The sequence below is a fragment of the Hippocampus zosterae genome, chromosome 13 (genome assembly GCF_025434085.1).
Source record: "Hippocampus zosterae strain Florida chromosome 13, ASM2543408v3, whole genome shotgun sequence".
Lineage (NCBI taxonomy): Eukaryota > Metazoa > Chordata > Actinopteri > Syngnathiformes > Syngnathidae > Hippocampus > Hippocampus zosterae.
In genome coordinates, this window is record NC_067463.1 from 15,076,401 (window position 1) to 15,096,759 (window position 20,359).

The 20,359-nt window shown below is 40.8% G+C and overlaps 2 protein-coding genes across 2 annotated transcripts; one reads left to right on the top strand and one right to left on the bottom strand.

The window, feature by feature from the left end:
* Positions 1 to 7,362, bottom strand: mvb12a (multivesicular body subunit 12A). Its single transcript, XM_052085060.1, has 10 exons — positions 7,240 to 7,362; positions 5,886 to 5,975; positions 4,806 to 4,889; positions 4,595 to 4,694; positions 2,008 to 2,137; positions 1,770 to 1,910; positions 1,226 to 1,326; positions 1,092 to 1,150; positions 899 to 964; positions 1 to 809 (listed from the first exon to the last, which is right to left on the bottom strand). Exons 2-10 carry the CDS (start codon positions 5,973 to 5,975, stop codon positions 729 to 731), a joined length of 852 nt encoding a protein of 283 aa, XP_051941020.1. The 5' UTR covers positions 7,240 to 7,362; the 3' UTR covers positions 1 to 728.
* Positions 7,363 to 8,348: 986 nt separating this feature from the next.
* On the top strand, positions 8,349 to 12,582 carry LOC127613776 (basement membrane-specific heparan sulfate proteoglycan core protein-like). Its single transcript, XM_052085021.1, has 8 exons — positions 8,349 to 8,496; positions 9,172 to 9,318; positions 9,391 to 9,525; positions 10,114 to 10,286; positions 10,358 to 10,544; positions 10,762 to 10,941; positions 11,189 to 11,455; positions 11,893 to 12,582. Exons 1-8 carry the CDS (start codon positions 8,448 to 8,450, stop codon positions 11,895 to 11,897), a joined length of 1,143 nt encoding a protein of 380 aa, XP_051940981.1. The 5' UTR covers positions 8,349 to 8,447; the 3' UTR covers positions 11,898 to 12,582.
* Positions 12,583 to 20,359: the final 7,777 nt, after the last annotated feature.

The window sequence follows — 20,359 nt, forward strand, 5'->3', positions numbered from 1 at the left end:
TCGTCTTCATTATTCTTTTTTTATTTCCTCAAGCATTATCCAGTTACTTTTGAGGGCATAAAAAAACATTTATACATTGCACAATCACATCCTGTAGATAAATATCTGGATCTTATGCTAGCAAAAAGTAGGTAGATTCATTATACATGTGACTTTAATATATAAGCATACCTGGCCCCAAAATAGGTCTTTCCTCTGTTTTTGATTGGACTGAAGGAAATATTGCTGATCTCAAAATAAAATGCTGTATCAGACATTTAAGATGGATACATGCAGAGACATGCATTGACCAAGAAAATCCAAATGTGGCCCATGTGTGTATTTTGAGCAAATCAGCAATGTACACTGTGAGGTGGCCAACAGCAGACAGTATTGGGGCATTCTCGAAATTTGCACCGTAAATGAAGCATATAAAAGCAATCACGATGGACTAGCACTGCCGATGATTTATCCCATACAGCAAATCAGCTAAATATTCATATATTCACAACATTGTTCACTCTGTTATTCCCGCAAATAATATATTTCTTCAAATGGAAGAGTTCACCGGAATGTTTGAAAATGCCATGATTAACATTTTAAAAAGATGCTTAATGCGTGACTTTTAAATCACACCCTTCCTTCAGATGCTTCATGTTCTAAAGCTGCGCAGAGATGTGATGTCCCTTCATTTGTACCGCGTTACACAAAGGCAGGAGGTCAGATGTTGCCATGGAAAAGAACAAAGCTCACTGAGCTGATGAGGATCTTGACACTAGTGGTCTGGTCCTCTTGGCAGCAAACTCCTCCACTGAAAAGGTGTAGTTATACTGAAAAATGAATACAAAGTCATTACACTGACAGTACATGTGGAAGGGTAATGTAATCAGAATTAAAGGAAATAGTCAGGTGATGTTACCTCATTTTCTATGTCCTGGAGGGATTTTATACGGATGTTGTTGAGCTGGTAGTTCAGTTGAGGATTCTGAGAGACACGGGGACAACTTAACATGATTCTGGAAGACCTTTGTCGTGTGAGATATTGCACAAACAAAACCTTTTGGCTGGGAGCAGATTTGTTCACTTTGAAAAAAATATAAATTGTGAAATACCGTAGCATTTGGCTTGATATTAAACTTTGGGTGAAGGCTGAAGGGCACTCCATCTAGCGCTGCAGATAATTGAAACAAAGAGCATATTGTAGCAAACCAATGAAAACACAAATTGACAGTGACAGTGTGGTCACCTGTGATTCCCTGGATGCTGCCGTCAACCGGTTTGGACGCCGTTCCGTGGAGGGAGTGGCGCCTGTGGCTGAGTTTACCTTGAGGGACTTGAGGAGGGTTGCTGCAGAAACACATTTCCCCACCAAGACTAAAACTTCAAATCTCCCAAACGCATGAAAGAAAACGTGTGAGGGTCTAATGAAAATTCATTTAAATTTGGTGAGATTTACAGAATGAAACATCCAAACTATGTCATCACCGATGTCAGCGGAGCATACTATTAATTGACACATTTGTAAACTATTAACAAGGTGCATGCATTTATTATTTCATTCAAAACTTTAGACTGTTGAGTCTCCAAGTGTATTTTACCCATATTCTACCACACACGATGCACCTTACATCATACTTTGATGATAGAAATAATATATTAGCTAAAACACAGTTGTACTCATCGCTTGGTGACCAGACATGGATGCCCACAGGCATCCATCTGGACAGAAACGAAACAAAGGAACTTGTGAACTCCTCTGCACACATGTCTTCCAGACAACAAAACTGTACCTGGGTTTTAGAGGTTGGGGAGTAGATGGCAGCTCCAGTGAGAGTCTGCGGATGTCCAGACTGACGCTGCGGGGCTTGGCTTGCGGCGTGCAGCTGGTAAAATGACCCTTTCTGCACCACAACACGTAGCCGTGGATGTCTCTGTAAACAACATATACTGAACAATACTTAAAAGTGCAGAGGAAGAGCTGGATGAAGTAATAGCGCAGATGAATGTAGTGGATAGTACGGCGCCTACCCGACATAAGTGTAGTGCTGTAACATCATTTTGCTTTTGGTTGTCAGTTTGATATCCAAGACGGCTGTGTCCACACTCCCGACCGGGACGACGCGCACACATATGTGCTTCTTCTTCCAAACGGTGGCCTCTGCAGACAGAAATACACCAAGTATTAACACAATTAATCAACTGAAGAAAAAAATGGTCCTGAAGGATGTGTGCACAATGCCGAGTAGCAAAATACAAACTGGCTTCTTTGTTTTCTGTGTTATTTATCATATTCATTTGATACGTTCAGATAGCAGAACATTAACTTGCACAAAATACAGAATATATATTTCTGGGTGTATGTGTGTGTGAGATCCAAGAGCAGCAATTTAAAAAACATCTCTCCTTGTCAGTATAATGGTGAATAATTTAATGTGTTTATAATTGAAACTTATGGTTGAAGGGCTTAGTGAAATGCATCATAATGAGATTTTCTCTTTTTTTATGTTATGCAACTACTGTACAGTATTTGACTCGGAGACCAGGCAAATCATGAGTGCTTTTTCCATAGTTGTTTGTTGGTCTGTTTGTCCACTCGTTAAAATGGGTTTCTCCTGCGCTGCACTTAAATTTGCTGCTCATGCTTGAAGCTGTCATACTTTTAACTTGTTCACTGCTGGTCTGTTCTCTGCTGCTTTTGACCAGCTGTTCTTTCCCTTTGGCTTAACTTCTGTCAACGCAGAGGAGCTCAGCTCCCGGTTTGACTCCTCTTGCCAAACCATAAGGGTCAGCCCAAAACTAAACCTGAACCCTGGTTCACTGAGACAACTCGCACAGCTAGGCAGGAGTACTGCAAAGACGAACAAGTTGCGAACAAGTTGCGGGATTTACGTGGGAAATACGTGTAGAGAAATGGCAATTGGGGCTGCTACTGTTAAAGTTGATCACAATCAGGCAAAGTCATTTTTGGGTGAGCTTCATGTCCTGACCTTTTTTTCAATCTGGTTTTAAAATGCTGCATAGCGCAGTGTCTGCCTTGTGAATGGTTGTTGATGCTATTCCTTTATGGCAAGCGACTCTGGGGACTTTGGGGACTTTGTGTGTCTTGTCCTCCTGGTCCTCCTGAAGCATTTGGTATGGTGGACCACAATATACTGGTGATTCGGTTGTAGCACCTTGTGGGCACAAGAAGATTTAAAAACAGCAACTCACGCCTTTATTACATCTCGGGTGGATCCACAGTGCCATGATCTCCCTTCTGTACATCAGAGAAGCGCCATCCCACCCTTCCCCCGTCAATTTTTCAAAGCTTGTATTATGACTCATTTTTATTCTTTGTAGCGAGGCGATGAAGTCGGCCACACCATCACAAAGCCCTGTGACATTTAGCCTCATTCTGCAGTTAGTACTACATGCTTGTCAGGATTATTATGTTATTCTTGGTTGTAATTTGTTTTCATAAGCCCAATTTTGTTGCTTCTGCACTGCGGAATGTAACAATAAAGGCTTTCTAGTCTTATTTTGTGGTTGTTTTTGCGTTGTATCACCAACGTTGCGCATGTCAAAATAAGTTGCCTGTTCACACAGAACTGCACGTACAGTACTGTAAAAAGCAAATGGCTCCTTTAATGAGAGATGGAGATTTGATCGCTTGGCCAACGCCGCGAAAACTGGAACAATTTAATAAGACAACACGACATTTTGTGGTAACTTGACGCAATTTCAGCAGACTGCAAGTATATTTTGAAGAGTTTGAAGCAATCGCTATGCGACCAGAAGTTAGCATGCCTCTGTAGTCCGTTGGATTTTCTGTGATTGTACATGTGTCACTAATTCACTTACAGGGCTCCAGACTGCCCCTAAACGGTGACATTTTGCGCCTTAAATTTTGGGAAGTACAGCTCTCTTTTTAGTGAATGGATGCTACCGCTTCTTGTTGCTTTAAGCTTAGCTTGTAGCAGACCTCTTGCCTCTTTAATCCACTGGTGAAAAGGACACTTTGATTCGCTGTTTGTTGTTTTGTATTTTGTCATTTTTTGGTTAACTTTTCTTTCGATAGCGGCGCGGACATTCATTTGTGCTGTATGTTACACATACAGTACATTTGACAATAAAGTTTATCCAATCCATTTTTCATCTACTCGCGCATATGTGACCAATACATTTTGCTAATTTATTTATTATTTATTACATTGATTTGTTGTTGTTGCTGCTGCTGCTGACAATCTTCTGCTCCACACTTTTGCCCATACATCAGGTGAAAAGATGAATATTTACTAAGCAAGTCAATTAGTGATTAATTTGTGCCGATAAGCTTCCTACTTGCACAGATAAAATGTAGTGTGGAGCCCTGCATTTATGCTTTTAAGGCTCATTGGAATATTCCCTGAATAGTCTGGTGAATGTGGTTTTTAAGTCAAGCTACTTCACGTCCTCATTTATAGGACATTGATACAAGTTGTCATATCGTTTTTGAAGTGGTATTTTATACGACGAGATTCACCATGGCTTTTAAATACACAACCGACCATAGAACATTTTAGAAAAGCCTACGTATGAGTTATCTGATTGCTTTCCACATCAATTTCCATGCATAAATGTATGTTTATATGCTCACTTGGTTCCAGGTACTCCGCAATTAAGCAGTAGCCATGAGGAATGGCGTCCTTGTCAGTGATGAGCTGTATGTCTGACACAACCATACCACCTGAAATGGCCTAAAGAGAGAGAGAGAGAGAGAGAGAGAGAGAGAGAGAGATCTCTGATGTATTGTGGTGATGCAAATCCCAAAGGAGATTACTGAAATAGTGGACACGTTTCTCAGTTACCTTACTGTAACAAAGGTAATAACTGTATCTCGGTGGGAAGCTGCGTGTGAAGTTTGCGTTTGCTCCATTCTCAGTGATGTTGATCTGCAGATCGAAACAGGGACTGTTAAATATAGGCAGACAACTGTTCCCATTCACAATTTCAGCCGAGTCTTCGATAAACATGAGGAGAAAACTCATTGGGGGCACATGAAGAACAGGATCAAAAGAGAAAGGTGTGACGTGTTTGTGCCTTATTACCGCAACCACATACCAAAGTCCTGAGCAAACCGGCAAGCTAAAGTTATCCCGACGCTCATTTTAATCACAGCCTACTCGGCATAAGTGAACACGATTGTGATTAGCCAGGTCAGGTGTCATGGTGAAAAGTGTCTTTGTTACAATGTGCGGTGATGCCCTGTGCTTTACCAACTCGTTGCATCTAGCACGCTCTTGGTGGGATGCTAAATCCTTCGAAAATGGTTTATAGAGGTTTATTTTTGTTTGTTTAGTTTTAACGAGACCATCTTTTGCAAGTTCACAGTCCAAATCACTCAATGCGCTCACTGATTTCTGCCTTTCTGAGAAACTCCAAAAATATTCTGACTTAGGTGAGAGGTGGAGTGCACCCCACAAACTGGTAACCAGTCAATTGCAGAGAACATGCTTTTATAATTTGCAGACTTGAAATGAAAGGTTTAGTTTTCTCCCCAAAATCTATCTATAATTTTTGTATTAAAGGTATTTCTTATTCATATGAGCATGGCTGATCAGCGTATTGGTATATCAATGCAATTTGCAAATCAGTGTTTAATTTTTAATTAGGGACAATTCAGAGTACAACTTAATGTCTTCTCTGTTTTGGCCCTTGGAACAGTTCATTCAATCAATGTTTTGTTTACCATTTGATTATTTTCAAGTGTTATAATGTATTATTTCCCTGATAAGAGTAACATTTTTCAGCATGAACTGCATCTGTGTTGATAATGAATGAAAAGAATAACTGAAAATCTAAGGAACTATTCAGTTTTAAAGGTCTATGGAGGAATAAAAACTCAAGCACATGCAATAAAAATGCGTAATCTATTTCTCTGCCTATACCAAGGTGAAGTCTTTAGGGCAGGTGGAAATGTTGGATGTCCATGCCACTGCTGTCAGTGGCCGGACTGGCCCATGATCCGTGGTGGCCATCTGACGGGAAGAGAAAAAAAGTATAAGAAAAACCCGCAATTAGAGGTAACAATCCTGTTCAAAAGTTTGAGGTCACCACATTGAAATGGCTTTGTATGTTTTACTTTTTTAACCCCAGGAGATACTGGTAGGATATAAAATGCTCGATTTTGATACAATCAGAGAGGTTTTAATTCAACTGTATGCTAACTTAACATTTTTATTGTTGACTGAGATGAACTTGCAAACCAAAATATTACAAACAGCTATCAGTATGATACACAGCAGGTCTACACTATACACTGAAAGTACAGAAAAATTACGATAGTGTAGGGTTTTTTTTGTATTTAATGTCATCACATGATGGAGATGTACCTAATGTCGGGACCAGTGTGTGCAGAAAACTCCACTTTGGTTACTTTGTTCAGATAATATTTAAATCCATCAGTAGCATCGTGTTGTTGACCATGTGTCAAATAAGAAGCACAATAGGGTCTGTTTAAATGCTGAGAAAGCTCGTTATTCATGAGCCACAATATGCTGGTCAAGACACAGTGCTGCTATTCACTTTAAATAGGGGTGTTATGACTCGATGAAGCCAGACATGGAATTGCTGAGTTCATTCAGAGCGAGTCATCATGAAGTCTGGTTTCAAATTCCACAGCAGTGCATGACACTACTACGTTTGTAGTTTAAGATTCATAATACGTACACAGCACAGTACAAAAGATATAAACGATGTAGAGTAAATGTGCGAATGTTGAACTTGAGCCTTTTTCAATGTGGTAGTAAACACAGGAAATGCGTTTAAAATATATATTTAATTGGGTCAATTTTATTTGGATTATTACAGGTAGACCTAATATTCCAAGTAAAACTAAACTGATTCTAGATTAATTAAAAAACGTTTCAAGTTTTTACCATCAAAGAAAAAGCATGTGTTCGACATTGACACGTGCATCTTGGATGAAACAAACAATATTATATATACACGTTTGCGATTTTTTTCAGCTAGTTCAACTAATGCCAACGACCCCATGATCAACATTTACTTAAAACAGTTTTCCATAACAATTTTTTTGTTTGTATAAAGGCAGAGTGAGTCGAAAACAAACTTACAAAAATGAGCAAGCTGAAAAGGGTGTTCGCTGTCGTTTTTAATGCAAACACGATCAGCCGGTCTCAACTCACAAGCAGCTGCGATTATTCGTCAAAACTTGTTTGCGCAAAATAAGTTAAATCGGTGCTGCTCCACAAATTTATCACATCAACGACATTGACCTACCTGTATGAAAGTCTTCACTTCTTTTAAGTGTGAAGATTAGTTGTCAAGTCAGGAAAGAGCAATGGAGTGCGACGTCTCCAGCGTCTTAAGGTGATTTCCCTGTTAAAAGCAGGAAGTCCTGATTCTAGATAAACTACAACTCCCACAACATCTCACGCCCGAACGTCATTGTGTAGTTGCTGACTCTTGACGCTAGATAGCAGTATCCAACCCATGACATTACAAAAAACGTTTCTCCAAGACTTGCCTTAAATCTTATCATTTATTATCATGGTTCATAACAATGACATAAATAGCTACACAGCCTTTACCTAACAAGATACATTTCCCTCTTCGTCAAAAATTAAACAATATCAACGCAAGGGTCAAGTTACAACTCAAGTTAATTAGTGACAAATAATGGTTACGTCACAGTTAATTAGTAATGATTATATTTTAATAATAATAATATTTTAATCATTAGAATAAAATCGTCAACCCAATGCACACTTTTAAATGACGCCAGCTCATAAAGTTTTTCATAAGGATAACACACTGTTTAATAAGCGTAACGTGAAGTTTAAGCTAGGTGAAGATACAGCATATAAAAAAAATGGTTCAGCAATGGATAACACTGTTGGATTTTTTTGGGTGCTTTTTGAGATTTTTTTTTTTCGGATTGCTTTATTTTGTCAGACAGACATTTAAAAGGTTTCTTGACAGAACATGTCAAGGTGGTCTTAGAGCTTGGTTGTGGTCAGTGAAAATGAACTGAGCTTTTCAAAAAGATTGATTATCCTCTCTTAATTAATGATTTAACAGGAGGGACAAATACTTTTCACACAGGGCCATGTAGCTTAAAAAAAATCCCCACTTTATTTAAAACTGAATTTTGCTAATGGTGGGCTGAAAGCTTGTACGTCCAAAATGTGACTTTTTAGGCTTGTTCAACCATTAACATTGCATTTTTCAACACAATTTGGTGAATAATTTGTAAAAGTAATACACACACGTGGACTGACCAACAGTATAGATTTTTGAAAAAATATGAAATTTTCCAAATTGTGACTGGAGAGGTTTTAGTTCGACGCCAGCACTTTTAGAGACCTCGAAATAGGAATAGGGAGGAGGTTGAGTGCAAAGTGAGGGGTGAAAGGTTGACCGCGACTGGAATAGAAAAAGACGGCCAGACAGCACAGAAAGTGATTGAACTCTTTTCTCTCCACATCATGGACTCATTGTCCTGTGCTCTGCTCCTCTTCTCTCTGCTATGTTCAGGTAATGTGGGATTATTGTGGGATTATTTCTATTCATTGTCTTTGACACACGAGAAGGTGTTTTTGTGTGTTTATCTTAAATTGTGTTTTACGAGAAAATGATTGTCTCAGCATTTCAAATAGACAGTTGATTAATAATAATTCATTAATCACATAAAATAATAATTGGAAAAAAACGGCAGCAGGATATTTTGTTTGATTTTTATTTAAACACACAGCTCTCATAATTGGGATACCTTATTTCGATTAAAACAAACAAACAAACAAACAAAAAACTCCATTGTTGGTGGCACACTCACGGGATTAACAAGGCCAAAGTTAACTACGTCTCTTAATATTGTCAGCACCTTCAACCGACAATAAAAATAACATTATAGTTAACTGTACCTAATTAGGAAACAAATTTAAACACTCTTCTTGTTTTTGCTCAGTCATCAGAGTCACTTCTGTTGAGAGTGTGTATTTACTCAGTCTGTTTGTTTTGGGCTGCTGTTGGTTTACACTGCATTTTACTCCAGCCTGTTTAAAGGTTCACAGAGTTGCATATGGCACATACGTGTTCTCCCGTGTGTGTGTGCGTGCGCGCGCGCGCGCGTGTGTGCGTGTGTGTGTGTGTGTGTGTGTGTGTGTGTGTGTGTCTGCATGCACGGAATGAATGCTTTCTCTCTCTGAGTAGCCACTGGTCAAAGTCCTGTGGTCTCAGTGGAGCCCCAGACTACTACCGTGCGGGAAGGGGAGTCGGTCAGCCTCAGGTGCCAAGTGGGGAGCGGTGCTCATGCCACCCAGCTGCAGTGGAGGAGAGCCAATAATCAAGCCTTAGCAGGTATGGAGTGTCAGCTTGTATGCTTATGTTGTGCTTAATATATTCACAGAATTCTATTTTTCCCTCCACTAGACAATGTTAAGATTGGCCCCAATGGTGTGGTGCTGACGATTGCTAATGCTCGACCTAATAACCAGGGCGAGTACCAATGTGTGGCATCCAGCTCGGCAGGCTCCACCGTTGCTTCAGCTCAGATCAACATCAAATGTGAGCTGCTCTACTGCTTACACACCAACAAAAAAGCTAGATCTTAAGAAGCATTTAAAGAGTTAAAAAGGGTGACTGCTGTTTAAAAGCCATGTTTTGGTCATAACAGACCAAGATAAAGATACCATCTCAAAAATGTTTCCCAACCAATAACTTGACAAAGTTTTCTAAAAAAAAATTCCAATGTTTTCAAGAGGGCCAGTAAAATGAACTGAAAACGTGTGTTTCCACAAGTGTCCACATGCTCATAAGTGGGAAATGGCTCTGGTAGGCCTATCTTGTTTTAGCAGAAGCCTGAAGATTTTGGCAAAAGCCTCATGTGACATTTATTGTGCTTTTCGGCTTGTCCCATCAGCGGTTGCAAGAATAGAGAATCACTTGCATGATTTATTTGGTACCTTTTTTAATGGGAGATGCCACCCATTTCTTTTTCTTGGTTTGGCACAAACTATGGCTGGGGGTTTAGATGCTTAGTTTTCTTGAAAATGTGTATCTCCAAATTGTACCCCAGACGACGTGTAACTATGAAGGTTCCCACTCTGACATTTTGCTTTCATCATGACCTCGTACGGGTGTACTTCCCTTCAGATCCTCCCAAAGTGCGCCTGTCACCAACTGGGCCCCTGAGGGTCAAAATTGGCGACCGGGTATCAGTGCAGTGTCGGGCAACAGGCAGGCCACGGCCTAAGATGAGCTGGAGACGCCAGGGCTCCTCTCTGCAGCTGCTTTCTGAGGAGATAGATGGTGTCAACACCATACAAGTAATACCCGAACTCTGCTTTTATTTAAGGGTCCGTATTTTGAAATAATACCACCTTCTCCTCTTTTTAAGTGGCGTATAGTGCGTCCAGAGGATGCAGGAGTGTACATTTGCCAAGCTGAAAACATCGTGGGTGTGACAGAGGTCAAAGTGGAGGTCATCTTTGGAGGGGTTCCTGGTGCACCCATGGCATCAGTGAGTCATAAGGAAATGACAGTTGTGGAGGGTCATACTGTCACTATGAGGTGTCAAGCTACTGGTAAGAAGACATAGTTATTATACAGTTCAACTCCATTAGTTTTGTCACTTTATACACACACACACGCATGCACACACGCACGCACGCACGCACGCACACACACACACACACACACACACACACACACACACACACAGACATACACACAACCGATTAAAACAACATAAAATAGTGTACAATAGTATTTTGTGGATCAAATTTTCTCTACTGCTTTCAGGTTCTCCTCCTCCTGTCATCACATGGTCCAAGCTTAGAGCCCCGTTGCCATGGAAACATACTGTAGCCGGCGGTGCCCTGACACTGACCAGTGTGGGGCGACAGGACTCCGGCCAATACATCTGTAATGCCACCAACATACACGGCTTCAGCGAGGCATACACGCAGATGGAGGTGGAGAGTGAGTGAACCAAGCATGCCAAAACAAAAAACAAAAAGTCAAGAGTTGAGATGGCTGCACCAGATTAAAGCTTGTTCTGTTACGAGGTCAGGCGCACAAAGGGCTTAAGGGGTAGAAATAATATCTGTTCAGTAGATGAAAATAGTGACTCTTCTGTATCATCTATTCCCCCCAAAATCTGATTATGTTTATATAGTGGTTGATGATTATTCTCGTCTCTTATCTCTTCTTTTTCCTTTTGCCGTAGGCCCTCCTTATGCCACCTCTTTGCCTGAGCAGGTGAAGCTCCAACCCGGTGATGCTCTTACTCTGCGCTGTCTGGCCCATGGCTCCCATCCCATTCAGTTCCACTGGAGCCGGGTGGGCAGAGGCAACCTGCCTGCTGGAAGTCACAGCACCAATGATGGACAGCTTGTCATCTCTCATGTTAAAAGTAGCGACAGCGGAATATACAAGTGTGTGGCAACCAACCACATTGGCTCCAGTGAGGCACTGGCCAAAGTCAATGTTAAAGGTGAGACATGACATCATATGAGGCGGCAGTAGCTCATCACTGAAGGTGAACGATTTGAGCCCCTGCTGAGGTACAAAAAAAATTTGCAATTAGATAACTACAGTCGAGACAACCTTGTGCAAGGTGCTGCCCCCCCCCCCCCCCCCCGCCCAACCCTTGCTCCAGAAGTGCAGCACTATTTTTGAGCCCATTAACCTTACCTGCATGCGTGTGTGATCTGATTGTGAGTGTGAATGTTTTTTTTTCTTCTAAATGCTTGCCCTGTGAGTGCCTGGCGACCAATCTAGGAGAAACCCTAACCCTTTTCCCCAAAACGGCTGGGATAGGCTCCAGCACACTCAAAATCCTACATGGGATAAGACTGTACGAAACAGATCGATAAAATTAATCTGATGTGAGGTCCACCTCATCACTTCTTTTCTTTGTGTGTTCTACAGCCTAGGCCACTGAAATGTTTGCAGTGTTCCCCCAAGCCTGAATTGTGACAGCAAATGGAAAGTATCAAGTTGTTCCTGTGCATATGAAGCTGAACTCAAACCTTTCAATTAATGCATGTATTAAAGGATTAGGGGATCTATGGAAAAATTTGCATCACTTTTCTGGCTGAGATGACTAACTCAATTTTAATGTTTTCCCCACCCCAGATTTTTAATAGTGATTCCCAAACACGAATGGAAAATGTCTCTGTATCCAAGTATAATTTAGTTAATTTGGTACTCCATCACCTAGATGTAATTTTCCAACCATAAACAACAAGAATCTTTGTACAATTTGAGAACGAACCGAACCATGATTCATAGTGTTTTGTTTTTGTCTTCGGCTATTAGTAAGCATTTATTATGCAACACACCACATTTGGTCAATTTAAAATGCGTTTAAAGTACATCCCTCATTATGCAGTAGTAATGTAAGATACTGAATTGAAATATCTTATTCAAAAAATAAATAATTAGATCCTTTCTTACAATAACGACAATGCAACATTTTTGACAGCCTTAAAAGTGTATGTGCGCGTCATAATTACTTTTTACTGAGGGTTTAACTGATTCCATTAAACAGACAAATAAAGTGTAAAGATGCAATGTGGTACAGAAAAATGAAAGTTCCTTGTGTTGTAACACATTCAATGTCCTTGAAGTTTTGCTTTTCGACCACAGGGGGGCGACATGCACTTTTGCTGTGAAGCGTTCACGGCCTCAACCACAACAAGGAGGCAGGCCGAGATTTTGTGTGTGAGTGTCGTATCCACTGCAATGAAGAAAGAAAAACTGAGCAAACCATCTCATTAGATGTATTCATATGAACCATTGTACACATTCAGCCAGTAAAATTCTGATTGAGCACGTTGTTGCAAAACTTAGACCCCCAGAGAGATGTGCTGTTACATAAGATTCAAATGAGTTCTTTCTTAATGAAGTGTTAGCTTGCCATTTAGGGCTTGTGGTTGCGGCAGTAAAATGGAAAGAAAGCTTATATTTCCAGTACTTGAGCCAGAATCCCGCCTGTAGCTGGCCTCCCTCGTAAAGTCCCGCGTTGACCATTCTTCTCTTCCTCCTTCCATTTTTACAAGCATTTTTAAAGCTTGAGGGAGAAACGTCTGACCCCCGGCCCACCCCTTCACTTCACAAACACCTAAAAGGCCAGTGGGAAAGACTAAATATTTGACTTTTGAAAAATAAATCCAGAAGAATGGAAAAGTTTCGTTTCTATGTTGTGAATACTGTATATGCAGATAATCTTCCGAATGTACTTTGCGACAAAAAAGGTTCCAGCAGTCCAAACAATCTTACAAAACCACACATATTCCTTCAGATGGAATACAATTATAGAAAGTCTACCCTCTAGATTCTTTAAAACAGCTCAGTTTACATTCGCCTTGATGTGTGAGCACAGAGGAAAACACAGTTCGTCTTTTTGCTTTATAACGATGTGGAATTAAAGTGGAACAGTCACTGTGCAATCAAATTATGTGAAGAGAAAAAATCATCATACAGGAAGGAACAAATGACGTGCGCGCTTCCTCAAACAGGAAGTGATATAGGTGAGTGGGGAAGGGGCGGGGGGGGGTCTGTCAAATCTGTTGCCATGGTTTCCGCCGGATGGTTAGTTTGTGGTCAGAAGAAGTGGGGCCACTGAATATTGTATTAGCCACAAAGCACATCCAGTCGCGCAACACATTGATTCAATTGTCTCCGTCACATTCATTTCACTCAGTGCCGTCTGACATGAATTGTCTGCAATGTTTCTGCAGGAAAAGGACACAGAGTAAAAATAGGTGATCACATCAGACAGAGGATGTACAAAGTACATGAGCTAAATGTATCATTACGTTACCGGAGTACAAATTGCCAACGTAGTACAGTGCACTCCGCTTAATAGAACACCATTGGGCCGAAGCGCTTCTGTTCTACTAAGCGGAGTTTCTATTAACCGGAGACACCACGTCGACGACCAAGTTATGCACGCAGAAAAACCCCTGCTGACAAGTTAGAAGAGATATTTCGACTGTGGACGTCCATATCTTTAATCAAACAACAAAACAACAACTTTAATCAACTTCAGTCAAACATCTCAAATCACGAGAAAAAATTCGTTACTTTTGTCTGGAAACAGGAGTCCGTAATTTTGCGGTTGACTTCCCTCTCAATGCGCTGGATAAGAGGGAAGTCCTGGAAACCGCGGGCGTACCTTCTGAGAATCCGACAATGCATCGTATCGTCTGAGTATGTCCTTCTTATCCGCAGGTGATAGCCCTCGTCTCTTGAATGAAGTTGAAGCCATTGTGACGTGCGTGTGTCTATGTGTGGAGTGACGCGTGCTACCTGTTACTGTATACGGCTAGAACTACCGCGTTTTCTCGCGATAGTGGTACAGTATCGCGATAGCTACACTTCGAAAACCACTAGTTTACAATGTTCATTGCTTACGGCCTGTTCTATTAAGCGGAGATCTGTTCTACTAAGCGGAGTATCTTTATAGGAAATTGTATTAGGCAAATCCGTTCCAGAGCCTTTTCCTCTATTAAGCGGATTACTCTATTAACCGGTGTTCTATTAAGCGGAGTGCACTGTATTCCATTCATGTGTTTTTTTTTCCTTTATGATCTAGAGAGAAAGTCTTGCATACATTATATACATTATAAAGGTGCAGACACATAGAAAATCTGAGTCCTGGGATCTCGGTTTTAAAGGTCTTATTTCATAAAATGAGCTACATAACGTGGCAGGTCTGCTCACGAAACACTCCCAAGTCAGGCTTTGGGACAAAAGGGAAGGCCTTCGGGCTTCCTCTCCTATTTATAGTCTCCCGGGGCCCTAAAGCGTTGCTCTTCTAACACATTGGAGAGGTGAGGATAGTATAGCTGATCTCTACCTGTCACTCTCCGATCACCTTTTTTTTTTTTTTTTTTGGTATAATATTCATGCATGGGCCAGACAGGAAACCTTTCGTGTCGTTTAATGTAATCCGTGTGTGCAGTGTGCGTATGCTTTTCCAGATTGGCGTGATGATCAACTTTAGGTGAATATAGAGAATGCATGATCAGATAATATTGGAGGAGGTAAAACAACACAGCCTAGCAAAGCACATGGTGTTTTACTAATTTTTGCCACATCACAGATAAAGAATTAAGATTCTTTCGCATACTGTTAAGACCGACGATATTTTCCGAGTTCAACTTGGCCATATAAAAAATATTTGAGGATTTTTTCAGCATTGTTGTTCCCAGGACTATTACATAAAACAGCCCCAGTTTCAACATCTGGTGAAATAAATTTTTATGGTATAAAAAAAAAAAAAAGCACTTTAGACAGACCCGTGATAAAAAGAACACCTCACGGAAGGTTTTTGATCACATTGTAAATTGAAAAGAGTCTTCTGACTGCAAATATGGAAGATCACTTCAACAGCTGCAAATTTATTTTAACTCAGATCCATTTTAAAAAAATGTTTTTCCACATTGGAATGCCAGTTTCTCTCTTGCTCTTTATACTCTTTAGACGGATGTAATGGTAGTGTGGCAGTAGGTTGGGACATAATAACATGTCTTCACCCAAGCTGTGGTTGGCATGAAAGCACAGTCAACGCCATCAGACTGCAAGTCCCCACAAATCAAAGTACAAATTCATATTACATCCCTCTCCCCCCTCTCTCTCTCACACACACACACACATTCCCAAAACATATACAGAAGGTTCATGAAAAACGAAATCGCCCGCCTGTGTGAATTTCAGTGTAAATGGTTGTTCGTCTCCAATAGAAGCACAAAAGCATTGATTGCTTTTTTTTTTAAATAATCAGTTTTTAGAAAAATATCCCAAAATTGTGATAAATACAGTGTAGCGGCAGAGTTGCAAAGTTGGCTACTTGTATCCCCTGCTTTTTTGCATGCCATCGTACCACCATTGGTTGTGATGGTTACGAAAGCAATTCTGAGCAATCGCATTCGACAGCACTTTTCTCTGCAAAACCAGAGAATGACAAGTGTATTCTAAACGCACTGTAATGCTTTACCCTTTGTGAATTTTGACCAAAGAATGTCAGAAATCTTTTATCAAGACATATGGCAGCCGTTTCATATTGCGAAATCATTACGTATCCTTTTTAATGGATTGTTGCTTGATCCTGGTGGGCCATGAGGTATCACTCATTGCAAGTCTCCATCAAGATTCAGCATTCATTCATCATTTTTGATGTGACACACAATGCATTAGTCACAAAGAAATTATCTTACTGACAAAGAGTGCCATATAGAGGAGTGTATCAATGAATGATTTCACTGATCTAAATTAACATTGTTGGGTCTACATCCTATATTAGTGCAGTTCTGTGTTTGTTTTTGTTGTCAGATGTGAGAATGAAAAGTTCAGACTGCAGATTTTTCTTCAAAAACAGTGGAAAGTTAGTTTTTCCTTTCTCTGCATATATCTGATGTTTTTCTATCCACGGAACTGACAGGATATAAACAGCAACTGCAGCTGTATGATTATCTGCCATTCCCTGTGTTTCCATATGGCTCGAACCTGTGTGAATGTGTTCGAATTTGTGGTTATGCGGGAGCCAGTGAAAATCATTCCCACATGCACGTTGAACCAGTGTGAACATCATTCAAATGAAAAGGGAAAACTGCAGGAAGAGAGTGAGAGACCACCTCATTCTCTTTATCTCAGTGTTGAGTGACAAAGTTGAACATATCCATTCACATATGTCTGTGGCACAGAAATTAAAACGCACGTTGGATGGTTAAAAAGGCTGAAATACGTGCGATATTATGATAATACAATGAGGGGGGAAAAAATACAAAAATACACAGAGAAATGCGAATAGATGAGTTTTTTTGAGTGACTAACGGAAGACAATAGACCGCAACTGTGTGTGGGCTAACTGTACAATGGCCTTCTGTTGTAGCAACACAATAACACAAGAAGGCAAAGAAAAAAACAAAGTCCCAACGGTGAAGTTAATTCTTGATGCTCATTGAGCTGGAGACTGGCCAGATTTGCTGATGTCTGATGAGGCGTTATGCATGGTGGTGGTTTTTGTTAGCTGTTACCGTTAGCTGCCACACAAACTGAAAAACAAATCACTCTCCCTCCCTTCTTGCTAATTCAAAGAACTTTGGACACTGTCAAAACCAAACTGTGGTCCTTTTGAACCGGTGTTACATGACTTGACCCCTGTTCTAATGATGCACATGAGATAGAATGATCAAAGCAAGAATTTGCTTGCATTCAAATGTTTATTCAACAAAGCTAGAAGGCCGTTAGCCCACGTAAAGGTCACGGGAATGTTTGAATTAGTCTCCAAGGGATCATTTGTAAGTGAAAATGAATTATCTGCTGTCAGCTGCAGACTTACTGCTATGTTTCGATGTGAAAGAAAATGCTTTCTTATACTTCACTTTGCAACAAAAGTGCATTTTCATATCAGCACAAAAGAAAAAACAAACAAACACCCCCACAGATTTGTGCACGTCTGGCCTCTTCCTGTATACATGAGGGGAGTTATTTGTCTCAATCATTCATCCACCAGTCGCCACATGTCTGGCCTTCAAAATCGCCAGCAATATAATTGAGAATGATGCCAACTAATATGAGGAGAGGCACAAAGATTGATGGATGAAAGAGGGGTCATAGGTGATTGTTTGTTAATTAATGGTTGTGTCAACCAAAATATGTCGAACAAGGACAAATAAGCGATTCACATCATTTTGAGGTCAGGTAGTTCCAAAATGCTTACTAATCCATTACTGGAAGACCACATCATTCAAGTCCTTCTTTTCGCCCACTTTTTCTCTTGTACTTTTGTGTTCCAGTTCTCTCCATCACAGGTGCTGCACATCTTTGTGTTGATGCACTTTGTCTTGCATCACGTGTGTGTGTGTGTGTGTGTGTGTGGGGGGGGGGGGGGGGGGGTAGGGGGGGGGCTGCATATAGTACTTTAGCAACACCGCAAAAACTTTTACAGTGAACAAAAGAGCCCAAGTGGAGTCCCAAGACATAGCACAACAGCAAAGATTAAAACTGATGGACTGAATGTTAAACAGTAGAATTAAGCAAATGAGACTCAGGTGGGAGAGAAGGAACCCAATTGGCGAGAAATGTGAGTATGAGAGAGAGTATGTAAAAAATTTGGAGTATAAGGAAGGAAACAGGAAACTACAGCATGAAGAGAAAGCAAAAAAAAATAAAATAAATAAGGCTCCAAAAAAAACTATGGGCCATAGGGTGAGTGAAGAGTGGGTCAAGGAGGGGAGCCAGGAAGAGGCCAAATCAAAGACATATCAACAAAGAAATGATTCAAGCAACAAATACGAGGTAATAATGCACATGGAACGATATAAAAAAGGAGCAAGGCTGAATGCAATACGGTGGATTCTGGGGGAAATCGTTTCAGAACAAGCACGGCAACTGAAAATCCACTATATAGTGATAGAATAACCCATAAGAAAATAAAACTATCTATCTATCTATCTATCTATCTATCTATCTATCTATCTATCTATCTATCTATCTATCTATCTATCTATCTATCTATCTATCTATCTATCTATCTATCTATCTATCTATCTATCTATCTATCTATCTATCTATCTATCTATCTATCTATACATACGTGTACATATATATAGCTTTAATCCAGTGGTTCTTAACCTTGTGAGAGGTACCGAACCCAACCAGTTCATTTGCACATTCACTGAACCCTACATGAGTGAAAAATAAAAATAAGATTTTTTTTTTTTTTACAAATTCAAGACCTAAAAAGTGCATTTATTAAAAACAGAAGAAAGTAAACACAATTTGTATACGTATAAAGTATACGTTTTTTTTTAATCGTGCACAAAATGAACCAGGCAGCGATGGCCAAGCGGGCGTGTAATAACTAACTGACATATTGAGTTGGGTGTGTCTTTGCCTCCATGGCAGAGGCTCCATTAAACCCCTGAGACCGATTCACCGAACCCCTGTGGTTCGATTGAAGGCAGATTAAGAATCACTGCTTTAACCATATTCAAATGTATGAAAAACAAGTTTTTTTTAAGTACAATTGATCCATGTTTCAGCGTACCCCATTTACAACATTTTCATCTCTGTTACATTCACATCTCAAAGTCCCGATTTCACGTAATTCATTTTCCATTTGCCGATTTTGCTTAAGAGCACCCTTATCATGTAAACGTCATTATAACGACAAGATTTTTCACCAAAAATACTGAAAAGGTTTTCATTACAAGGGACTGTGGGAAGCAAACTGCTGCTGCGACCTTGCTTATCAGAATCAGAATCATCTTTATTGGCCAAGTATGTAGAACACACAAGGAATTTGTCTCCGGTATAACACGCTGCACTAGTATCATCGTAAACAACAAAATCATTGAACCATTTTAGAGTAACCAGTAGTTTTGTTGTACCATTTTGTAGTGCAAGAAGAGTGACTACGTCAGTGACTGTTTAAGGAGTTAATGGCTAGAGGGAAGAAGCTGTTTAAATGTCTACTGGATTTGGTGCGCATGGATCTGTAGCGTCTGCCTGAGGGGAGTGACTGGAAAAGGTGGTGGGCAGGGTGTGGGGGATCCAGGAGGATTTTCCGTGCCCTTGTCTTGATTCTTGCAGTGTGCAAGTCCTCAAGAGTGGGTAGAGCGGTGCCAACGATTTTTTCCGCCGTTGAAGTCGGATTTTGTCCTTTTTTGTGGCGGCCCCAAACCAAACTGTGATGGAAGAACACAGGATTGATTCTATGACTGCCGTGTAGAACTGTCGTAGCACCTCCTGTGGCAGGCCATGCTTCCTCAGCAGCCTCAGGAAGTACATCCGCTGCCGGGCCCTTTTCAGGATGGAGATGGTGTTGACTTCCCACTTCATGTCCTGGGAGACTGTGATTCCCAGGAACTTGAAGGTCTCGACGGTTGACACAGGGCAGTTGGATAGTGTGAGGGGCAACTGTGGAGAAGAATGTTTCCTGAAGTCGACGATCAACTCTACAGTCTTGAGCGTGTTCAGCCCGAGGTTGTGTCGGCTGCACCAGAGCTCCAGCTGCTTCACTTGTTGGCGGTACGAAGACTCGTCGCCGTCTTTGATGAGACCGATGACCGTGGTGTCGTCTGCGAACTTTATGAGTTTGACAGCTGGATCTGTTGAGGTGCAATCGTTTGTGGAGAGAGAGAAGAGCAGTGGAGAGAGGACACATCCCTGTGGGGCTCCAGTGCTGGTGGTGCGTATTGATGATGTTGTTGCTCCCAGTCTCACCTGTTGTGTCCGTCCCGTCAGGAAGCTGAGGATCCACTGGCAGATCGTAGGGGACACACCGAGGTGGAGAAGTTTGGGGGTGAGGAGTTCCGGGATGATGGTATATTATGGACAGAATATACAGCGTGGCATTCCCCTCTGTTGCTTTGCAACGCTACTG

Coding starts and splice junctions, on each gene's coding strand:
- mvb12a (XM_052085060.1), bottom strand. CDS start 5,975: ATGGCCACCACGGATCATGGGCCAGTCCGGCCACTGACAGCAGTGGCA. Junction 2,138..4,594: donor TGCGGAGTACCTGGAACCAA/GTGAGCATATAA, acceptor TTCTGTCTGCAG/AGGCCACCGTTTGGAAGAAG. Junction 965..1,091: donor ATATCAAGCCAAATGCTACG/GTATTTCACAAT, acceptor CGTGTCTCTCAG/AATCCTCAACTGAACTACCA.
- LOC127613776 (XM_052085021.1), top strand. CDS start 8,448: ATGGACTCATTGTCCTGTGCTCTGCTCCTCTTCTCTCTGCTATGTTCA. Junction 10,287..10,357: donor ATGGTGTCAACACCATACAA/GTAATACCCGAA, acceptor CCTCTTTTTAAG/TGGCGTATAGTGCGTCCAGA. Junction 10,942..11,188: donor CACGCAGATGGAGGTGGAGA/GTGAGTGAACCA, acceptor CTTTTGCCGTAG/GCCCTCCTTATGCCACCTCT.